General features: G+C 35.4%; 1 protein-coding gene across 1 annotated transcript; it reads left to right on the top strand.

Moving 5' to 3' along the window:
- The first annotated feature begins 5,982 nt into the window (after positions 1-5,982).
- Positions 5,983-9,224, top strand: LOC149373461 (low-density lipoprotein receptor-related protein-like). The gene is made up of 4 exons (XM_089596607.1): positions 5,983-6,036; positions 6,807-6,860; positions 7,133-7,581; positions 7,656-9,224. The coding sequence occupies exons 1-4, from the start codon at positions 6,021-6,023 to the stop codon at positions 9,069-9,071; spliced, it is 1,935 nt and encodes a 644-aa protein (XP_089452733.1). The 5' UTR covers positions 5,983-6,020; the 3' UTR covers positions 9,072-9,224.
- Positions 9,225-17,418: the final 8,194 nt, after the last annotated feature.

Genomic DNA, 17,418 nt, shown 5'->3' with positions numbered 1-17,418 from the left:
CAGGGCGTGAATTCCAGGTATTTAAGTGTCCGCTGCAGGAATACGAAAGAGCTCGAGCTCCTCGCGCGCAGCACTGCTCTTTACAGTAATGATCTCTTTGTCCGGGCGGAGATGAGCGTTTGCTCGCGACTTCGATTCACAGCCGGCGCGGTGACAATACCTCGTGCCTGGAATATATATTGCCCTCCCCTTTTCTCCACCTTCTCGATTGTGACAGGGAGATAAGTGCGAGAACTGCCCTTTTACGCTTCCTTCCGTATACGTCTTGCTTTGACCATTCCAGAATATTCCGAAACGTTTCTTTCGTCCACCTTCTCTTGTATAGAAGTACAGTTTTGTGTGCTCTAAGCACAGAAGAGGAGGATCGAGATGTTTCCCACTTATTTTTCTGGTTGGGCCAATTTCAGAAAGCGACCAGAACTTACGACATTGTTGTCTTTCGAGGGTGTTTCGAAAGTGCACAAGTGTGTATCTCTAAGTTTTATCATTGAGGAATTCGTTGTTTCATACAGCTGTAAAATTAATTAGCAGATAAGTGCTTGAGAGTGGTGAGAAAGTCCAAAACAATTCGGACGAGGAATGGTGTGGGAATGCAAGGTAGGTGTTTATCTACTCGCAGTGTCCGACCAAGTAATGGCTGTGACTACTTACTACAGCTTTCATTGCATGAAAGTGCAATCATTTGGAAAATTCGTAATTTTTCCTAGTGGCAACGTACATAATTACGATTTGACTGTATGTATTTCAGGTGCAGGTTTTAACGCTTGGAAAAAATTTTTACTTTATCGTAAATTGTGCTTTTTTCTCAGTTATGTAAGTCTATAATGTAGGCTGGTTGAAGAATTTTATGAAATGAAAACTCATTTCCAGTACCATGCGCTTCGCAAAAGATCAGCCCATGTGGCTGTTTCTTATTAAAACTTTCTGTTAAAACGATTAAAAATATATTTTGTTATTTTGCACTGTGTTGAAAACCTTTCATCAACTTTAAACCTTAATGTCATCCCCATCATGTACTTATGAAACAAATACTAAAATGAAGTTTCAGTGCTCAGTACACTGAGTCATGATTTTATTTAAATAAACCACTCTTACAGTGCTTATCTACGGTCATAACGGTGCTTATCTAAATCATCTTCAAGAGTCATCAGCTCACCGATATCTTGGATTCAATCGCTGCTTTTTCTGCCTCTTGATCCGTGCGATGATTCCTGCATCGTACGCGCAAAAATGAATAGGAGGTGAGAAGAGATTCACTAGTTTTACTTTGTGTTTTTTGATATCTGCTGAGAATCTTGAAGCCTGTGAAACTTTTGGGAATAGCCAGACTTTTTGGCACGATTAATTTGAGTTTGATTTTTGGTGTCACTAAATAAAAACAATGTATATCCTTCGGTCACTTTCACAGACACTTAAACTTGAGATGTAACTTGCTCTAATTAACTTTGTGTTGATATCGAACTCATTGACTCATCAATAGTTCAATCCAAGTGAATGATAAAAAAAGCTTTCATTCGATTAAAATAAACATAAAAATTTAATTGTAATGATGAGTAAAAATTGTTTTGCCCACTCCAGAAAGTTGTTACCACACTCCAGGTTGATATTTCCTCCTCTTTATCTTTGATTTCACAGCGATGCATATTCAATTGAAATAATTCCTTAACCCTTTTGCTTTCACCCGAAAACCGTTACCATCAAGTAAGCTCGACTTCCTAATTTGTCTTATATTATTCGACCTCGAGTTTCTTCTTCGAGGGTTGGAGCGATGAGAAATGTGAAAGCGTGCCGCAAGTGATTAGTACAATGTATATGTGTACGTGTACACGGATGTTGTGAAAAATTATCCAAGTAATGAAGTCCTATTAAAAAGTGCGCTCGAGAAGAGAGTAGGAGCTTTGACGAGCGACCTGAAACATGCGATTGCGCTGCGAAAGGCGTCAAGTTGTTACTAATCGAGAGGGTGCCGTGTCGTCGCGATGAAGTGACTTTTTATTTCAAATGACGCTCTTTATGGAACACTTGAGAGAAAATATCGCTAGGGTCGTGTCTTCACGCTCAGCCGAGTGAAACGGGATGAGGTTTCGGGTATTTTTCGTTTCCGTGGACTGATGAGGGAGTTAAGAGTTCAAACGTGTGAGTGAAATTGCAACGCACCTTTTTAGTAAGTCCTTCAGGAGATGTATGGATGCAAGGAGATAAATGGAAGACTCAAATAGCGTATGCAGTGAAAATACTAAATTTAGTTAAACGTGATAAAACCTCACCATAGGAAAGTAATTTCAGCCTCACGGACTTTGTCCAATATGGAGCCTGAACTGAAAATGTGAAGCAGTGACAAACCTCAAGTCCAGTCTAATAAATAAAGCAACAGTTATGAGTGTTATGTTATTGGTTTCGTGATAATAATTTGCTCAACGAGATGTAGACCTACTCACCGCCAAAAACGCATGTATAATCAACTCGATCGATATTATCAGTAGACCCCTGATGGGCAATCGTAGCTTCGACTGAGCCACTGAAGCTGCATTATTTCCGCTTGATCCTTTTCCCGTGCGAGCAAAATTTCTGCAGCTGCAATACGCTCATATGCGCGGAGAATAGTGGCTCAGCAGGAACAGTCGGTTCATCGGGGTCGCTGACTTGAACGGTCGCCGATCCGTCAGTCGATTACTCGGCTTGGGCTCGCACTCGAGGGATCTTACGCGAACAGGTTCTTGGAATCCGGTTTTCGATTCTACATACGACTCTAATCAACGCCACGCGGCTAGATTGCTGCCACCACTGTACATCGCTGGCTATGTTCTTTCTTTTTTTTTTTTTTTTTTTTTTGTTCACCCCCTTCTTTCTTCCCTATCCTTCTTCGTTTCTTTTTGTTATTGGCTACTTGTCTGTCTTTAGTAAAATATACCTGTGCGAACTTTTTTTTTCTAAAAGTGCCAGTTACGGTAGGTACACAGGCGTGAAGCTGATTACGGTCTTTGCTTTTTTGGGAATCAACTTGTCACCTTTCGTGAAATAATATTCTTCCGATATAACAAAGCTACTCTTTTGTACTAAGTAAAGAATAATACATAAAAAACAAATATCTCATTTTTATGTGCTATGAGGCTTACGATATTTTTAAATTTTAAGAAATTCGTGTTTTTTAAGGAAGACCGTCAAATCTGAGAGCAAGGAGCTCCAAAATGAGGCTCACGTGAATGACCGAAACAATTATATTATCACATCAAATATCGAGAATCATTAAATGTATAACTACACTTTTAATATTTCTTAGTAAAATAAGATTTTAATCTATCAGGTTTCTTTTCCGGTGGCATGATCCAAAAAAAAAAATACCTAAAATACAGTATTTCATGCTGCAAGGTCAATAGCTCACGGCTATGATCACACCTCTGAATACGGAGCCTGAGACTAGCTTGTTTGAAAATCTTTTTTTAATATCATATATACTTATAAGTCTTTTTATTCACATTGAATTGCTAAAACATGCTAAAACATGATATTTTTATTACCTTTAATCTACATAGTGGCCCCCTAAAGCTTTGAGCTGGCAATCGATTTCTAATTTTTCAATAAAATGACTGACAATAAAAAATAAAAATAAAAACAAATCTTTGGTGCAAAAATCAAACATCTGTACAGTTTGGATGTCAATGATTCGCGTGCGTCTAAAATTCCAGGGAGATATTCCATCCACGCGAAGAAAAAAGTTTAGTTCTCACGCACAATCGAATGCAGTTGCATAGCTGTTTTTCGAAAACATCCATCAGCTCCTATTTCCCGCAGCCCGCTTTCAGATTAGGAAAGATGCCTAGCGCAAAGTGATAATCAGCAATCAATTAAGCTCCTCTACTCTCTGGCATACTACGTCTCTTTTTCCCTTGAGCAAGAGAATCAGCGATTTCTGTGTAAGCACCGTCACTCCGCGAATGCCCATAAGTACATTCCGCGAGAGCTTGAAGCTCGCTTTCTTTCCCTCTCATTCTCTCGCTTTTGCCGAGAGTTATCTCAATCGGGGCTTCGCGCGAGCCAACAGAAGCTGCTGCCGCCGCAGTGCACGGACGACAGAAAAGAGACGATCGGACACAAAGATCTCTTATTGAAATTCCAGCGGAACCATTTCTTTCGAGCCGCGGCTCGCCACTGTCGGCCGCTCCGCCGAGAAAGAAGCAAGGGAAGGAAGAGCCAACGGCACAACCGTGCACGTGTGCTCTTGTGCAGCCGCGGCTCTCGCTTTTCGGATCTCAATTAATGATAATTGGCAGCTACTGCCACTGCTCGATTGCGTCCCCCGTTCTTTCATATCCGCGCAAGTGGGCGCACAACCGCGTATGGCTCTGTGTACCTCAAGGTGACTTGGACCTTACACGTCCCTTACAGAGGCATACTTTTCTTTCTCTGTTTTGTGCACATCATATTTTGGTACTAAAAGTACGTGGAACATTGACATTTTTATTTTTAATTTTATTTTTACCAAAGAAGATGATGCGTTCCTTCATTTCTTCATTATATTCTCAACGAATCATATCTTGGGGTCAATTTATATTACCTTTTGTTACTGTCTTTCCTGCATCCCATTATTTTCGAACAAAAGACAGTAACCCTGTTTTTTAGCTGTCGTTCACGTACTTTTAATCCTCCAAAGAAAATAGTGCTTTACGTGTAACTTCCTATATGCAGTTAATTTTCTATAAAGAAGGCTCAGTACCTTTTAAACGAATGGAACATAATATCGAATTTTTCATGAATATCTCATCAACTACCGGGTACAATTTACCTATAATTTAAGTTTTAAAACAGCCTGTATACTAAATATCTAGGAAGTGTTATGTGAAGCTGGCTGATTGTTTCACATGTGCGACGAATTAGTACATGGTCGGTTTTGGAGTTTTTTTTTAATGAAATGTAGCTTAAACTTTTAGTTATTAAAACATTTTTACTGCAAAACACTACTTATGTGGAAAATTATGTATTTATTTCAGCTTTCCTGTTATAATATAAAAAAAGTAAACTCTGTGTTACAAGAGAATAGTCTATAAACATATATTTTTTGAATTTAGAATGAGTCTGATAATACAGTTGGTAGACCCATGGCTGATTAAATTAGTTTTTTTAGGCTATACAGCTCTTATACTTGCTTAAGTAGTAAAAGTAATTTTAATACAAAATGTTAATTTGTTTTTCATAATTGCGAACTGTTTTAATTGAAATTCCATTATCAGTATTTCCATCCGTATTAAATTAAGAGGTGTGTGCAAACAATTTTTTTTTTTCTTTTAAGCACTGAATGATTTTGTAATCCGTTTTGTAATTGATAATAAAAGTAACTATCGGTGTACCAGTCAGTTGCAATAATGTCTTCTTTTTAATATCAATGCCCAATGTTCTTAGGTTATACTGCAGATATAAAATTTTTTTTTAAATATTGTATTGTGAATAGTGAAGAAAATTAATTTTTTGTAGCGAAAAGTATGGATTGTATTCGAGAAAAAAATTTTTTTTTTCAAGTGTTTGAAAGTCCATTAAATAATTGTGCTCAAAACTGTTTAAAGGTAACGATGAAAAGTATAAGTCCTTAGGAGCTTATTTTTCTAATAAATTTATATTTAGTAATATTTGTTCAATAAAAGGCTTCTTTTTTCATAAACTTTAAAAAAAGGTAACATTTATACCATAACATACTTACCCTGTAAAAAGTAATAAATAGTGTCTTTTGTTTTTTGTGTTGATAATCTGATCTTTTATATATACTTTTAAAATTTTACTTCGGAATGTACGTTTTTTGTGGAAATTTCCACGATCGTTATACTTACTTGATTGAAATACAGTCGATTATCGAATGACAAATAGTTCCTCACACACCAACACACATATCTTAAGCATGAGCACAAAACTATACAGAAATAGATGACTATACTACAGACCACTCGATAAGCACTAGCTGGTAAGCTTTAGCAGTCAATACATGCAGCTCAACCTGTTAATAGTACAGAGCTCATTTAAGTATATTCAAAATGAACCTTGACAATGGTGAGAAAATCTATTACTTATTTTTTTAGATATTAAACCTACAAAGTATTGTAGTATTACATAAAATTGTTTTTGTAAAATTGAATACTGATTTTTTTCTTGGATGTAAGTCAAGTATAACTAGCTAGTAACGTGTAAATGATTGTAAGATATGAATCCGTTTGTTTCAAAAGGTCTTCTTAATTTCAAAAAGAGACAAACATTTACTCAATTTTTAATTTTTGTTAGTACAACGCACTATTTTAATATTCAAACGTAAATATTGAGTTTGCTTGATTTATTATAAAAATATATATCACCTGATAAGTAGTGTGCTAGTGATCTCAAAATAAAATTGCTGGAGTTCTACTTTTTATGAGAGTTTTACTATCTTCAATCGTTGTAAAATTAAAAAGTCGATAGTGCTTCTTTATGAAACTTTTGGTACATTGATATAACAAAAGCAAACGTTGATAATAGTATTTAGATTAGAAAAAAAAAAATAAAGTAAATAAATAAAACTTAAACGAAATAATAATAATTTATATAAATTGAACACTATATTAGTTCTTCCTTTAATTTATTTTCTGAAGTAGGTATCATTGTACGAAAACATTGCAGATTATACTTATTTAAAAAATAACTGTCACTGCAAGTTAACTATAATACATTAACTGTAGGCAAAGTATCTCTACCCCATTAAGTAATTAAAAATAAAATTAACAAAATATTTGATTGCACAAATATAGTGACAAACCGATTAAGACTCACAAAATTGTATGTTGCAATAGGACTGCTCATTATTACTCTGTTGATTTCTGTACTGGTTTCTTCGATTGCAATAGGTAAGAAAAATATTAAAGCTCAAAAATACTTATTTATTCATAGTGAGCTACTAAGCATTATTTCATCTGCTAATGCCACTCAGAAGTTTTTGAAGAGCTCCAAAAATATACATCTATGTTTCGATCGTTTTGCCTGCATGTAGAGTAGCTCTAAAAGGCATTGATTATTCACATAAAAATAAATCAGAAACACAAGTGCCATTTGTATTAAATATGAATAAAGTTTAAAACAAAAACTATGCAGTCATTAAATTACTATGTGAAATTTGTAGATCAGGCATTAAATAATCCACCTCACAAGGATGATTCAAGTGTCAGTTTTTATAATCAGCTTATTATTACCGATGGAAATAAAATAATCCTGTTTAACCCTGCAACCTATCAGCACTCGATTTTGCGAGAAGTAGATAAGAAGATTACAGCCTTAGATGTGAACATGGATCAATCAATATTTTGGAGCGAAGAGAATACCCCAACGATAAAATCACTTTCCAAAAATTACAAAAACATTATGCACACGGAAAAAATGGAATCTCAAGCAATGGCTGTAGATTTCATAACAGAAAAGCTGTACATCATTGATAAATCATCGGAAACACTTAACGTGTTTGATATGCAGGGAAAATATCATGGCATTATATTATCCGATCTTACTCGGCCACGTGATATAGTTTTAGATCCCCTCGAGGGTCTTATGTTTATTCATCAGGAACGCGATTCAGTAAGCAAAATTTTTTTTCTCAGAAATATCTCTGTTTCTGAAATTGTGTATACAGCTAACTAGCATTTTTTCAGATTATCAAGGCCAGTATGAATGGTATGAATCCAACAAAAATTGTTAACAGCAGAAAATTATCCGCAATTACCATTGATTGTAAAACAAAAACAATTTATTGGGCTAAGGTTGAAATTAATAATGGTTATAATATACAGCGTGCAAATTATATGGGAGAAAATGTAAAAACTCTAGTTAATTTCAAATCGGAAATAAATTCTAAAATAAAAAGCTTAGCTGTACTTGGCAGTCAGCTATTTTGGATTGAGCTAGATTCTGGAAATTATGGATCAGCTTTGAAATCATGTTTTATCGAGAAAGAAATGTGTAAGAATTTTATGTATTGGCCAACACATTTCTTAACAAATCCTGAATTAATTAAAGTCAACAATATTCAAAACTATAACGAGTTAAAGGAAAATCCGTGCCAAAAAAATAATTGCAACTGTCAGGAAATTTGTGTTCTAACTTCAACTGACACTTGCACTTGTGCTTGCGGCGTTGGTAAACAGATATCAGACGACTTGAAGACTTGTCAAAACGTAACAGAATATCTGATTTATATTCAAGAAGATTATATCAGAGGGAAACTCATTGATAATCTTCAAAATGAAACATTTACTGATGCTATTTTTCCTACAAAAATAGACAAGGAATCACTTCAAAAAAGTGCTATGGACTTTGATTACAACTACAAAAAAAACGTTGTATACTACAGTGATGACAACAAAATTTACCAAGTCAGTATAGGCCCTGAAAAAAAAACGGAAGTTATTTTCAGCAAAACTGAATCCTCATACAATATAGGAGATCTGGCATTTGACTGGTATACAGACCATCTGTATTTCATCCAACAATCAGAATCAATACACAAATATCATGAGGTACGAAAAATTAATACTAATGATAAAACATGGACTGCTTCAATCAAATTTTACAAGTATAATCATAACAATTGGGAAAACGAAAGTATATATTCCTTAGTACTTCATCCTAAATATAACTATCTTTACTACGTATTCGATGATGGAGACCATGACATACATAGGATTTCTCTAACTAGTGCTGTCACAGATGACTTATACACCCTGTCTTACATCGTAAGGAGCAAAATTATATATATTGATTATGAAACCAATTATATTTATTTTATGAATAAGGCTCCTGTACAAAAAGCCACAATTAAGAAAACTGATCTTAATTTTGCTGAGGTAACAAATTTTTACGAAACAGAGTTTGAACAGCAGTGGCCAGTAACATCTCTGTGCATACACAAGCAAAAAATTTATTTAAGCAATTACACTAGCGTTTGGCAGTTCGACAGACGAACTGGTGCTAACGGAATTAAAGTCATTCCAAAGTTTAACAAAGAATTAAATAAAAAAATATCAGGGGCCAAAATCTTCAGTTCATCAAGACAATCAAAAAATGTTTAGATTACACAGATGAAAAACAGAGTAGAATTTTTTAAAGATGTAATTTTTCTAGGTCTCCAATGACTCATAGCAAATAAAATGTTAAGGATTGATCATGCCTTACATGTGTATTTATCACAATATAATGTTGCTTATACAATTAGTTAAACAATTATGTTGATGGCTTTAATTAAATAAAAATATTACAATAATTATAAAAATGGCAAAGTGAGTTTTTTCATTAATTACCCACTGCTATTTCAACTGCACTAGTTTCATCATGTTTTCAACTATTTCTTCATAGCATTGAATTGTATCAAAAGAATGAAAGCAATCGCTACCAATTTTAACAAAATTTTTATTTGTCCACTAATATTAGTAATTCATTTTTCTAAATTTCGTACTCAGTTTTCATTATCATTTTTGTCAAACCCACCGAGAGTCGTATACTGTCACATTATTTAAAGCTGAAAATTTTTTTATTACTTAAATGAAGGTGTACCGTACAAAACAATAGAGTTTTAATTTTATGTACAATTTTCATTTCTATTCGTTCAATTTTCGTTTTTATTTCTGATCTCAAGAAAAGGGCTTGTTTTTTGCTTATTTCACAAAATATTTCTGAAAACAGATTTTAACATTTTACATTAAACAGACGAATGGATCTATAATCAGACAAAAGTTACTCGAAAATCACCCACATAATGCACCACATGCAATTAAGGGTGAAAATTCGTTTTTTTTCTCCAACTAGCCAGTTAACTAGTTAGTATTAAAAAACCGATTCTTGTGAATACGGATCCAGGATACGCACACACAATAAAGGTAATAACTGCATGTTCTACCACACATCTATACCACATTGTAAACTCACGTAGCAAGCGAAGCTGATGAACAAATAGAAAATTCAAGTGCGGAGAAAGAGGGAGGAAATATCGAGTTATGGATATTACAGAAGCACAGGCCAGGTCTTCGGAAAGCAAAAGATGCAAGGGCAGATGAGGACGCTTGCTTTCGTTGGCCAACTCCCCGCAAAAATTATACATCTCCACTTTATTCAATATGCACTTAATTACATTTACAGTCGGTGCAAGGAGTTGGAGGTTTGGAAGGGGGGGTGCCTTTTCTTTCCCTTTTTCATGTACGGGTGCATACGCTCCCTCTCTTTCTCTCTCTCTCTCTCTCTCTCTCTCTCTCTCGTTGTACATGCAGCTGGTATGCGAGACTTGGCTCTATCGCTTATACTTTATGGCTCGCTTCGCGAAAGTATAAAGAGAAGAGGTGTGCTGGTGTATATAGCCTCTTTCCTTTCTTCCTCCTCTTCCTCATCTTTTTTCAGAGAAGAGCCGTTGTATACGAATACTGCGTGGACACGAAGTGACTGCCCATGTACCCAAACGTGTACAGGCACGAATAACTTTTTGCTTTATTAGATACATACAGATACACCCAATATCAGCCTCTGTGGATACGCACGTATGACACTTTTCTTTGGAATACCGGTGACTCGCTGAGTACGTTTGTGGATTATTATTTAAATAAATTGACGCACAAGGTCGATTCGGGAGGAAGATTGTGAGAAGATATGATAAATTTTGCATACGGAGACGAGCTCGAATTGTGTTCGTATGTAAGAGAACAGAGAAAATTTCAGCTGATTAGAATGCAGTAAATGACAGATATTGGCATAAAGAGCTTTTACGGGTAGGTATTTATGGTCATTGGATTTTCAACTTGAATGGTCTGACTACGTTGGTACGTTTGATTAACAATTTTATTAGTATTGTAAATAACACTATAAAAACAATTACAACTTTTTATTCTCTTCTTTTTTGTTTGCTTTTTTTATTGCAGTCAGAGTCTTATATGATTTGTTAATTTTACTTTCAAACTTTTCGTTAACTTTGTTGTATGTAAGTAGAGTAATACGTTAGTTTTTCTATTTGTCTTTACCATAGCTACTGTATTTCAAATCAAATAATTTTGGTTTTTTTTATTCCTTTAATTTTTTCTGGTGGTTTTTGAATTTTTGTATCTGTAGTGTATCTACAAACGTTGTTATATTTTTTTTAATGTCTTCTTAATACTGTATCTTTTAATAAGTGTAACAACGTTTTTTCTCTTTATCTAGATATTACGATACTGTTAGCTAAATTTTGCCTAAACTTTGCCTAAATTTCGTTAATCCTTATATCTCTTGTTCTCAATCTCACAAAATATACGTATAAAATTTATAGGATTTATGAAATTTTCTTGCCAATTGTGACATTTATGTGATGGAAAACAAATTGAAATTTTATTGTAGGGATTTAGATAGAATCTCTTGACATATTTCATACAAATCCATTCTTCAAAAGATGTTTTCGGTTTTTGTTAAGGCATTTGCAGTAATGAGCTAAAGAAATTGTTTAAAATTATGTATATTATTCACCTTTTAATTGAGTTTTAATAGAATTTTAGAAAACCATTTCATTTCCTGCTTGAAAAAAAAACTAGAATTATTCTAGCCCCTCCTAATAGGCTCTTTGTCATGTATAAATTTAAACGCAGCATTGTTAGACTCAGTTATTGCTTTATCTTCGGTTCTTAACAGTGAGTTCAGGAATCTCAGCTAATATGTGCGCTGCCTGCTCAGCAATAACATAAAAGTGGAACCACTACATCGCCTAATTGTATACAGTTGCGTTATGCTTGTTGTGAAATTTCATACGTTGTTTGTCACTCGCTTTTAACATATTTTTGTTTAACATTGTTAATTCAAACAGAGATTGTTTACCCATCAATTCATTGTAAGAAAAAAAAACATTTGTCAAAATGTCTTACAGTTCTTCACTTCTTCAATTGGTGATATCTTTACTGCTGATTAACTGTTTTCTTCAAAGATGCTATGCAAGTTTCAAAACTGTTAAGGAAGTGAATCACTTTGGTGAAACAAATATTGGTACAAAGTTCGTTTACAAGTGGAGGATCAATTACTTCAGCTTTTGGAAACGAAAAAATCATCAAAGTGTTTTTTCTCCATATTATAGAATAGAATTAGATGGAAAGCCATACAGAGTTTTTCTTGAGCTAAAAAAAAAATTTATGAATAATTACGTATTCATGAAAATATTTCAAATGAATTCATTGGATGGCGTCGTTGAAGCTGTAACTAAATTTGCCGCGAAAGCTTCGTTAATCACCAGTAATAATACAAAAAAACTAAGCAAGTTGGATCAGAACAGTAACTGGCCGAATTTCGCGGACATAAATTACATCTTGGATCCGAAGAATGACCTTCTTCAAAATGATAAATTAACTATTCTAGTAGAAGTTGTTTATGGGTCTCACAAATCTGTAAGGGCTAAAAAATGTACAACACCTGATAGGAAGTTATTTGACGAAGAATCTGAAGATGCCTGCAATGCCTGGTAAGAGTAAAAGTACTCAAGTGTAGAGTTTATCTAAGACTTCTAAACGTCTTATGTATGATAAATCATTCAGTTGTAATAAAGAGCAATTGAAACATATAAAAAAATTTTTTATCACTTTTAAATTTCTAATAATTATTTACCTTTTCCAAGATGCAGCCAGAGCATAATATTTTTCCGCCTTCTAACCTCAAAATAGCACCTTCGCCGCTTGATTTTGGGTTCTCAGGCGGAAAAGTAGTATACGAAACTCGTTCGAAAAGGCTTCTTTAAAAACCTCTTTACGGCCTTCGCCTTCGTGCTCGTAAACCCCTCGGTTCGTAAATCGAAGCCTTTGCTAACTCGTACGCAATATACTATATCTAACTCCAATTTAATGTAGTTATTAAAACCATGATTTTATGGAAACAGTAAAAATAATAGTAAAAAATATTAATAATGAAATTATGTAATTATTGGATGTACTGTAAATTACAGATTCTCTGTCGTTATTGTCTGGAACTGTAATGAGAATTTTAAAAAGAAAGACATTTTTCTTAGTTGTACTTTCAATTGTACAATTTTTTTTTTCAATACAAATTTACTATCTCAAATAGCAAAATGAAGTGTTGTAAGTTTGATGGCCTCGGGTTGTTTAAATAGGTACGATATTAGAGGAGGTAATATTAAGCTGAACAAAACACCTCACGTAGATTTTGGAAGCATGTCAAAATGTTTTTTTTTTCTAGACAATCTTATGAAACAAAATTGTAGTCATTAGTATATCGATAGATAAACTTGAAGAATTTCAAGACAAACAAATTAAGAAACCATTATGTTATAGTTTTGTGTCTGACATTTTTTTGTTCTTTTACATACCATACATATATATATACTTTAACAGAACTGCTTTAAACCAACGAAAAAAAATTTAACTACCTGCCTTCAAATGAAAAAAAAAAAAAAAAAAATACTTGAAAAATTTAAACGCACTGAGTTTCAAGCAATAAAAGTTTCATAAAAAATAAAAAAAAAATTTTTCAATTTCATAAATTAATAAATTAAATGCCAAAGTTATGTCTGAGAAAGAAATAAATAATATTTCATTACATAATGAGTATTACAATCGAATGTAAATACATTAAGTTCTAAAAAAACCTTCGATAAATAAATAGACAGAAAAGTTCTGTGACTAAAATCGTTACTTATTTTCATTTTTAATTAATTAAATTCTGTTTATATTTGTTTTTCAAATTACCTCTCTATCAAAGCAATAAAGTCAGAAAAATGTTTGTACGATATGAGTCTCAGTGGTAAAAAAAATCGTAATTTCCCTACGCAAGATTTCGTCCCAACTAGTATACATGTATTCAACATGAGCTCCAACATCGATGATAACCGTATTTAAAATCAACACTGTACAAAATCCAACTCGTTTAAATCGATATCTGCTTAATGATTATTCAGCTATACGATGGACATTAACCCGAGCATTAACCGGATGTGCCTATTACCAAAAATAAAAAATTTTTAATTGATTCAAAGACGTGCCAAAAGTCGAGAGACGAAGTCACGAGACAAAAAGCTTGGTAATGCGTGCAAAACCTCCTGATTGTTTGAAAAACAGTTTTGGCTTTCTGTACTGAAGAGCCAGGAAAAAAAAAAGGCAAAAAGTTGAGGATGAAGAAAAAAAAAAAATACTTACATCAGGCATCAACATTCCACCGGGACGCATCCGAGGAACCGCGAAAGATGCGAAGCTCGGTATTTAAGGGCCCCCCTTTCTCTCCTACCCTCGAGGGTTTGATGCGCTGCATCGCGAATGAGGCTATTTTACACAATACATCTCGCTAACTCCCGTAATATCTTTTGAGTGCTCGATTCGTACGTGTGTATGTGGATCCTTACGTGAGTATAGCAAGAGCTTCCAATACTCCTTCGCTTATGAGAGGGCCCAGTGTACATGTATACACAAGAGGACGGTAAAGGGGGAGAGAGAGGAGGAGGAAAATGGTTTCCCTCAGGAGGATACAACATATATATGTACTGTTGCAGCCGGCATGCACTACCAGTCTTTGTTTCATTTGTTTGGGCCAAACTTGGGCCGTTCATCGCGTGCACGCGCTCATCGGCTTCTCCTCTTTGTGCAAAAGCGCGCGGCTCCAGCTCGGCATGTTCGCTCATGTGCTTACACGTCTACGTGTGTGTGTGTGTGAGTGTGTATACGGACGACCCTGCCGGGCTCGCTGACATGCGGTGTACGCGCGCGAGCAAGATCGTTCTTTAATGAGAAACTTTGCGGTTTCGCCGCGAGAGCATTCCTCCTGTGCTTTTCTTCTTTCTCTCTCCCTTTTGCTCCCTTGGGATCATTACGGAGAAAAAGAGAGAGACTACACAAGAGGGAGAGGGTGTATACACGGCAAACACACATACGGGAGGAGAAACAATCCGCTTTTGTCGAGGAGGAGTTTGTAAGCCGGTGTGTCGATGATTAGTCTAGACGATCGGCAAGCTCGAGCTATTGCTTTGCGCCCTTGGTATCATGTATGTTTCATGTTTGGGTACTATGAGAGATCGGATGATGGGCACTTTGCTGGTCCTTGAGATTTGTTCTTTTCATGCGTGGTAACCAGTTGTTTGTATGATTTTTTTTTCATTCGATTACATGGGAAAATTGACACGGCACTTGCGTGTTCGTCAGAAGAGATCCATCTAATTCAAAATATGGCACAATATTGACACTAATTTTCTCAGTGTTACGTACTACACGTGTCTAAAATTATTCTTCGTTTTGAACATTTCAATACAAGATTATTTTGCTTTACATACCTGTAAATTGTATTGAGTGAGCTTATAAAATTGTGTACACATCAAGTATTGTAATCCTACGAGCTTTGCTTTGATGTTTCTGCCAAGCACAATCTTTGCAATCAAAGCTTAAGGATTTTTTGCACCCTATTGAAGCCTTTCCACTTAATAAAGCATTTTTATGAAAACCATAAATGCACCAACTGTTTAACAGAGTCTGACGTGTTTTATGCATACATTTGTTGTAGTATCCACATGGAGATTTGAGTTGATGAATTGGTAGTGATTTGATGCAAAAAATGTATCAAAAGGTGCTTATTGCATATGGTGGCTTGGCACAGATAATTAACAATCAATATATTTTATTTAATACATTTTAGAAAAATATTTCATTAACTTCAACGATTGCATTCTTCAGCAAAACTGTTAAAAAAAGTAACTCTTTACTTTGATGGTTCATTTTTCTCGAATATTGCATTCCACTCGACTAAAAAAAAGGATTTTTTTTTTAAAGAAAAATGAATCACCCAACCATATTCTGTACTGAAAAAATGCATACATTAAACGCTAACGATCCTCGAAAAGATCGCAGGCCACTATACGCCACGGATCTCTTCCACTCAATCATTACCACCAACGAGAGAGAGGGAGGAACAATCCGCTTTGTCCCGAACAGCAGGGCGCAACTTTGCAGCGTACGCTTACGTATAGCCACGCGTGCCCCGGATAGCCTCGCTTCCAGACCTGGAATGCCTCTTTTTTTCGCGCTCGACGTCAATCAGAGCGCGAAACGAGAAAGGCGCTCCGAGAGATGCAGAGCATCGAAAAAGAAATTTAATTAGCTCCGAATGTTTGCTGCCTGTCGATTGTTTCGCATCTGGTGTACACGTTGGGGTCTTTTTCATCCTCCTCCTCTTCCTCCTCCTTCTCTTCTCTCCATCCGTAAGGAGGCTCGTGGTATGAGACGCTGCTCGTACATTTGTGCGATATATGCGCGTGGTGTCGCGAGACAAATTAATGCGCCGCTCAGCTTGATTGTCGATTCGCGGAGATTAATGGAAGAAGCTGATTTGTAATTAGTATTCGATGCCGGGGGGTACCCGTGAGTTATACCGGGGAAATAAAACAGCGACCCTTGAAATATTGAATTGCCGGGTAACAGGAGAAAAACATAGAATCCTAGTTTTTGCTCATACCTTTTACTCGTGTACCTTTACGTACTTTGTTAGAATATCTTGCGCGATGAATTTTTCATGATCTTGGGCTACTTGGGCAGTTACACCCTTGTCCACTAAGATCACTTCTACACGCAAGTGTCAGATTCATAAGCATATAGTTTACGAACAAACATCATTTCCAATAAAATTGATCAGTGGATACTTACGAAGCTTCGGGATGTTGACACGTAAGTTAGAAAACATGTTAGGGCAGACTTTCGAAATCGACCTCAAAAGAGCATCGCAGGCAGAGATGCCACATGGAAATAAAAAAAAAAAAAGGAGTCCTCGATCAATTTGTAAACAGCACGTACCCTGTCACAGCGACAAGGGTCATACAAACTAGTGCGGCTCATCAGAGTGTATATGCACGCAGCGTGTGTGCAAAAAAAAAAAAAAAAAAAAAAAAAAAAACAAGAAGAAAAGAAAAGGGAAAGATCTCCGAATTTCTCCAGTACCCGTACGCCTGGGGTGTAATGAAAGTTTATAGCTTGTTGATTTAAGAGGACAAAGATCGATGCAAGCGCGCGTGCACTGTCAGGCTGCCGCTCTCTGGCTGCCCCCAGGTAATGAATGAGTCCTGAGTCCACGCCATGCAGGTGCATTATACGTGTTCACGTGTGTTATGTGCACATATATATGTAGATGCAGGCGCACACATACGCATACGAGTCTCACTCACGATGTACGTACAGGATTAAAATGAGACGGCTAATGGGTCTCGTATACGTATATGTACAAACTTGAGGCACGAGAGCAGCGTTTCTTGATATTCCTTTCACATACGACTACGGATCACGCTACGTCACGTATAATAATATATATGTTGTAAATATAAAAGTGATAATATTAATAATAATAAGAACTCTTGGTGAATTAAGTCCTGTGCTGCAATGATAAACGACTCTCGGTGACAATGTTTATTTGTCAACGTGCGTATAATTCCTCGCCCGT

This window comes from Copidosoma floridanum, unplaced genomic scaffold, assembly GCF_036245765.1.
Source record: "Copidosoma floridanum isolate Cflo_tuat_1 unplaced genomic scaffold, Cflo_Japanese_pri ptg000030l, whole genome shotgun sequence".
NCBI classification, from domain to species: domain Eukaryota; kingdom Metazoa; phylum Arthropoda; class Insecta; order Hymenoptera; family Encyrtidae; genus Copidosoma; species Copidosoma floridanum.
Note: the sequence above shows the minus strand (reverse complement) of the source record. Positions and strands in the feature narration are given on the sequence as shown.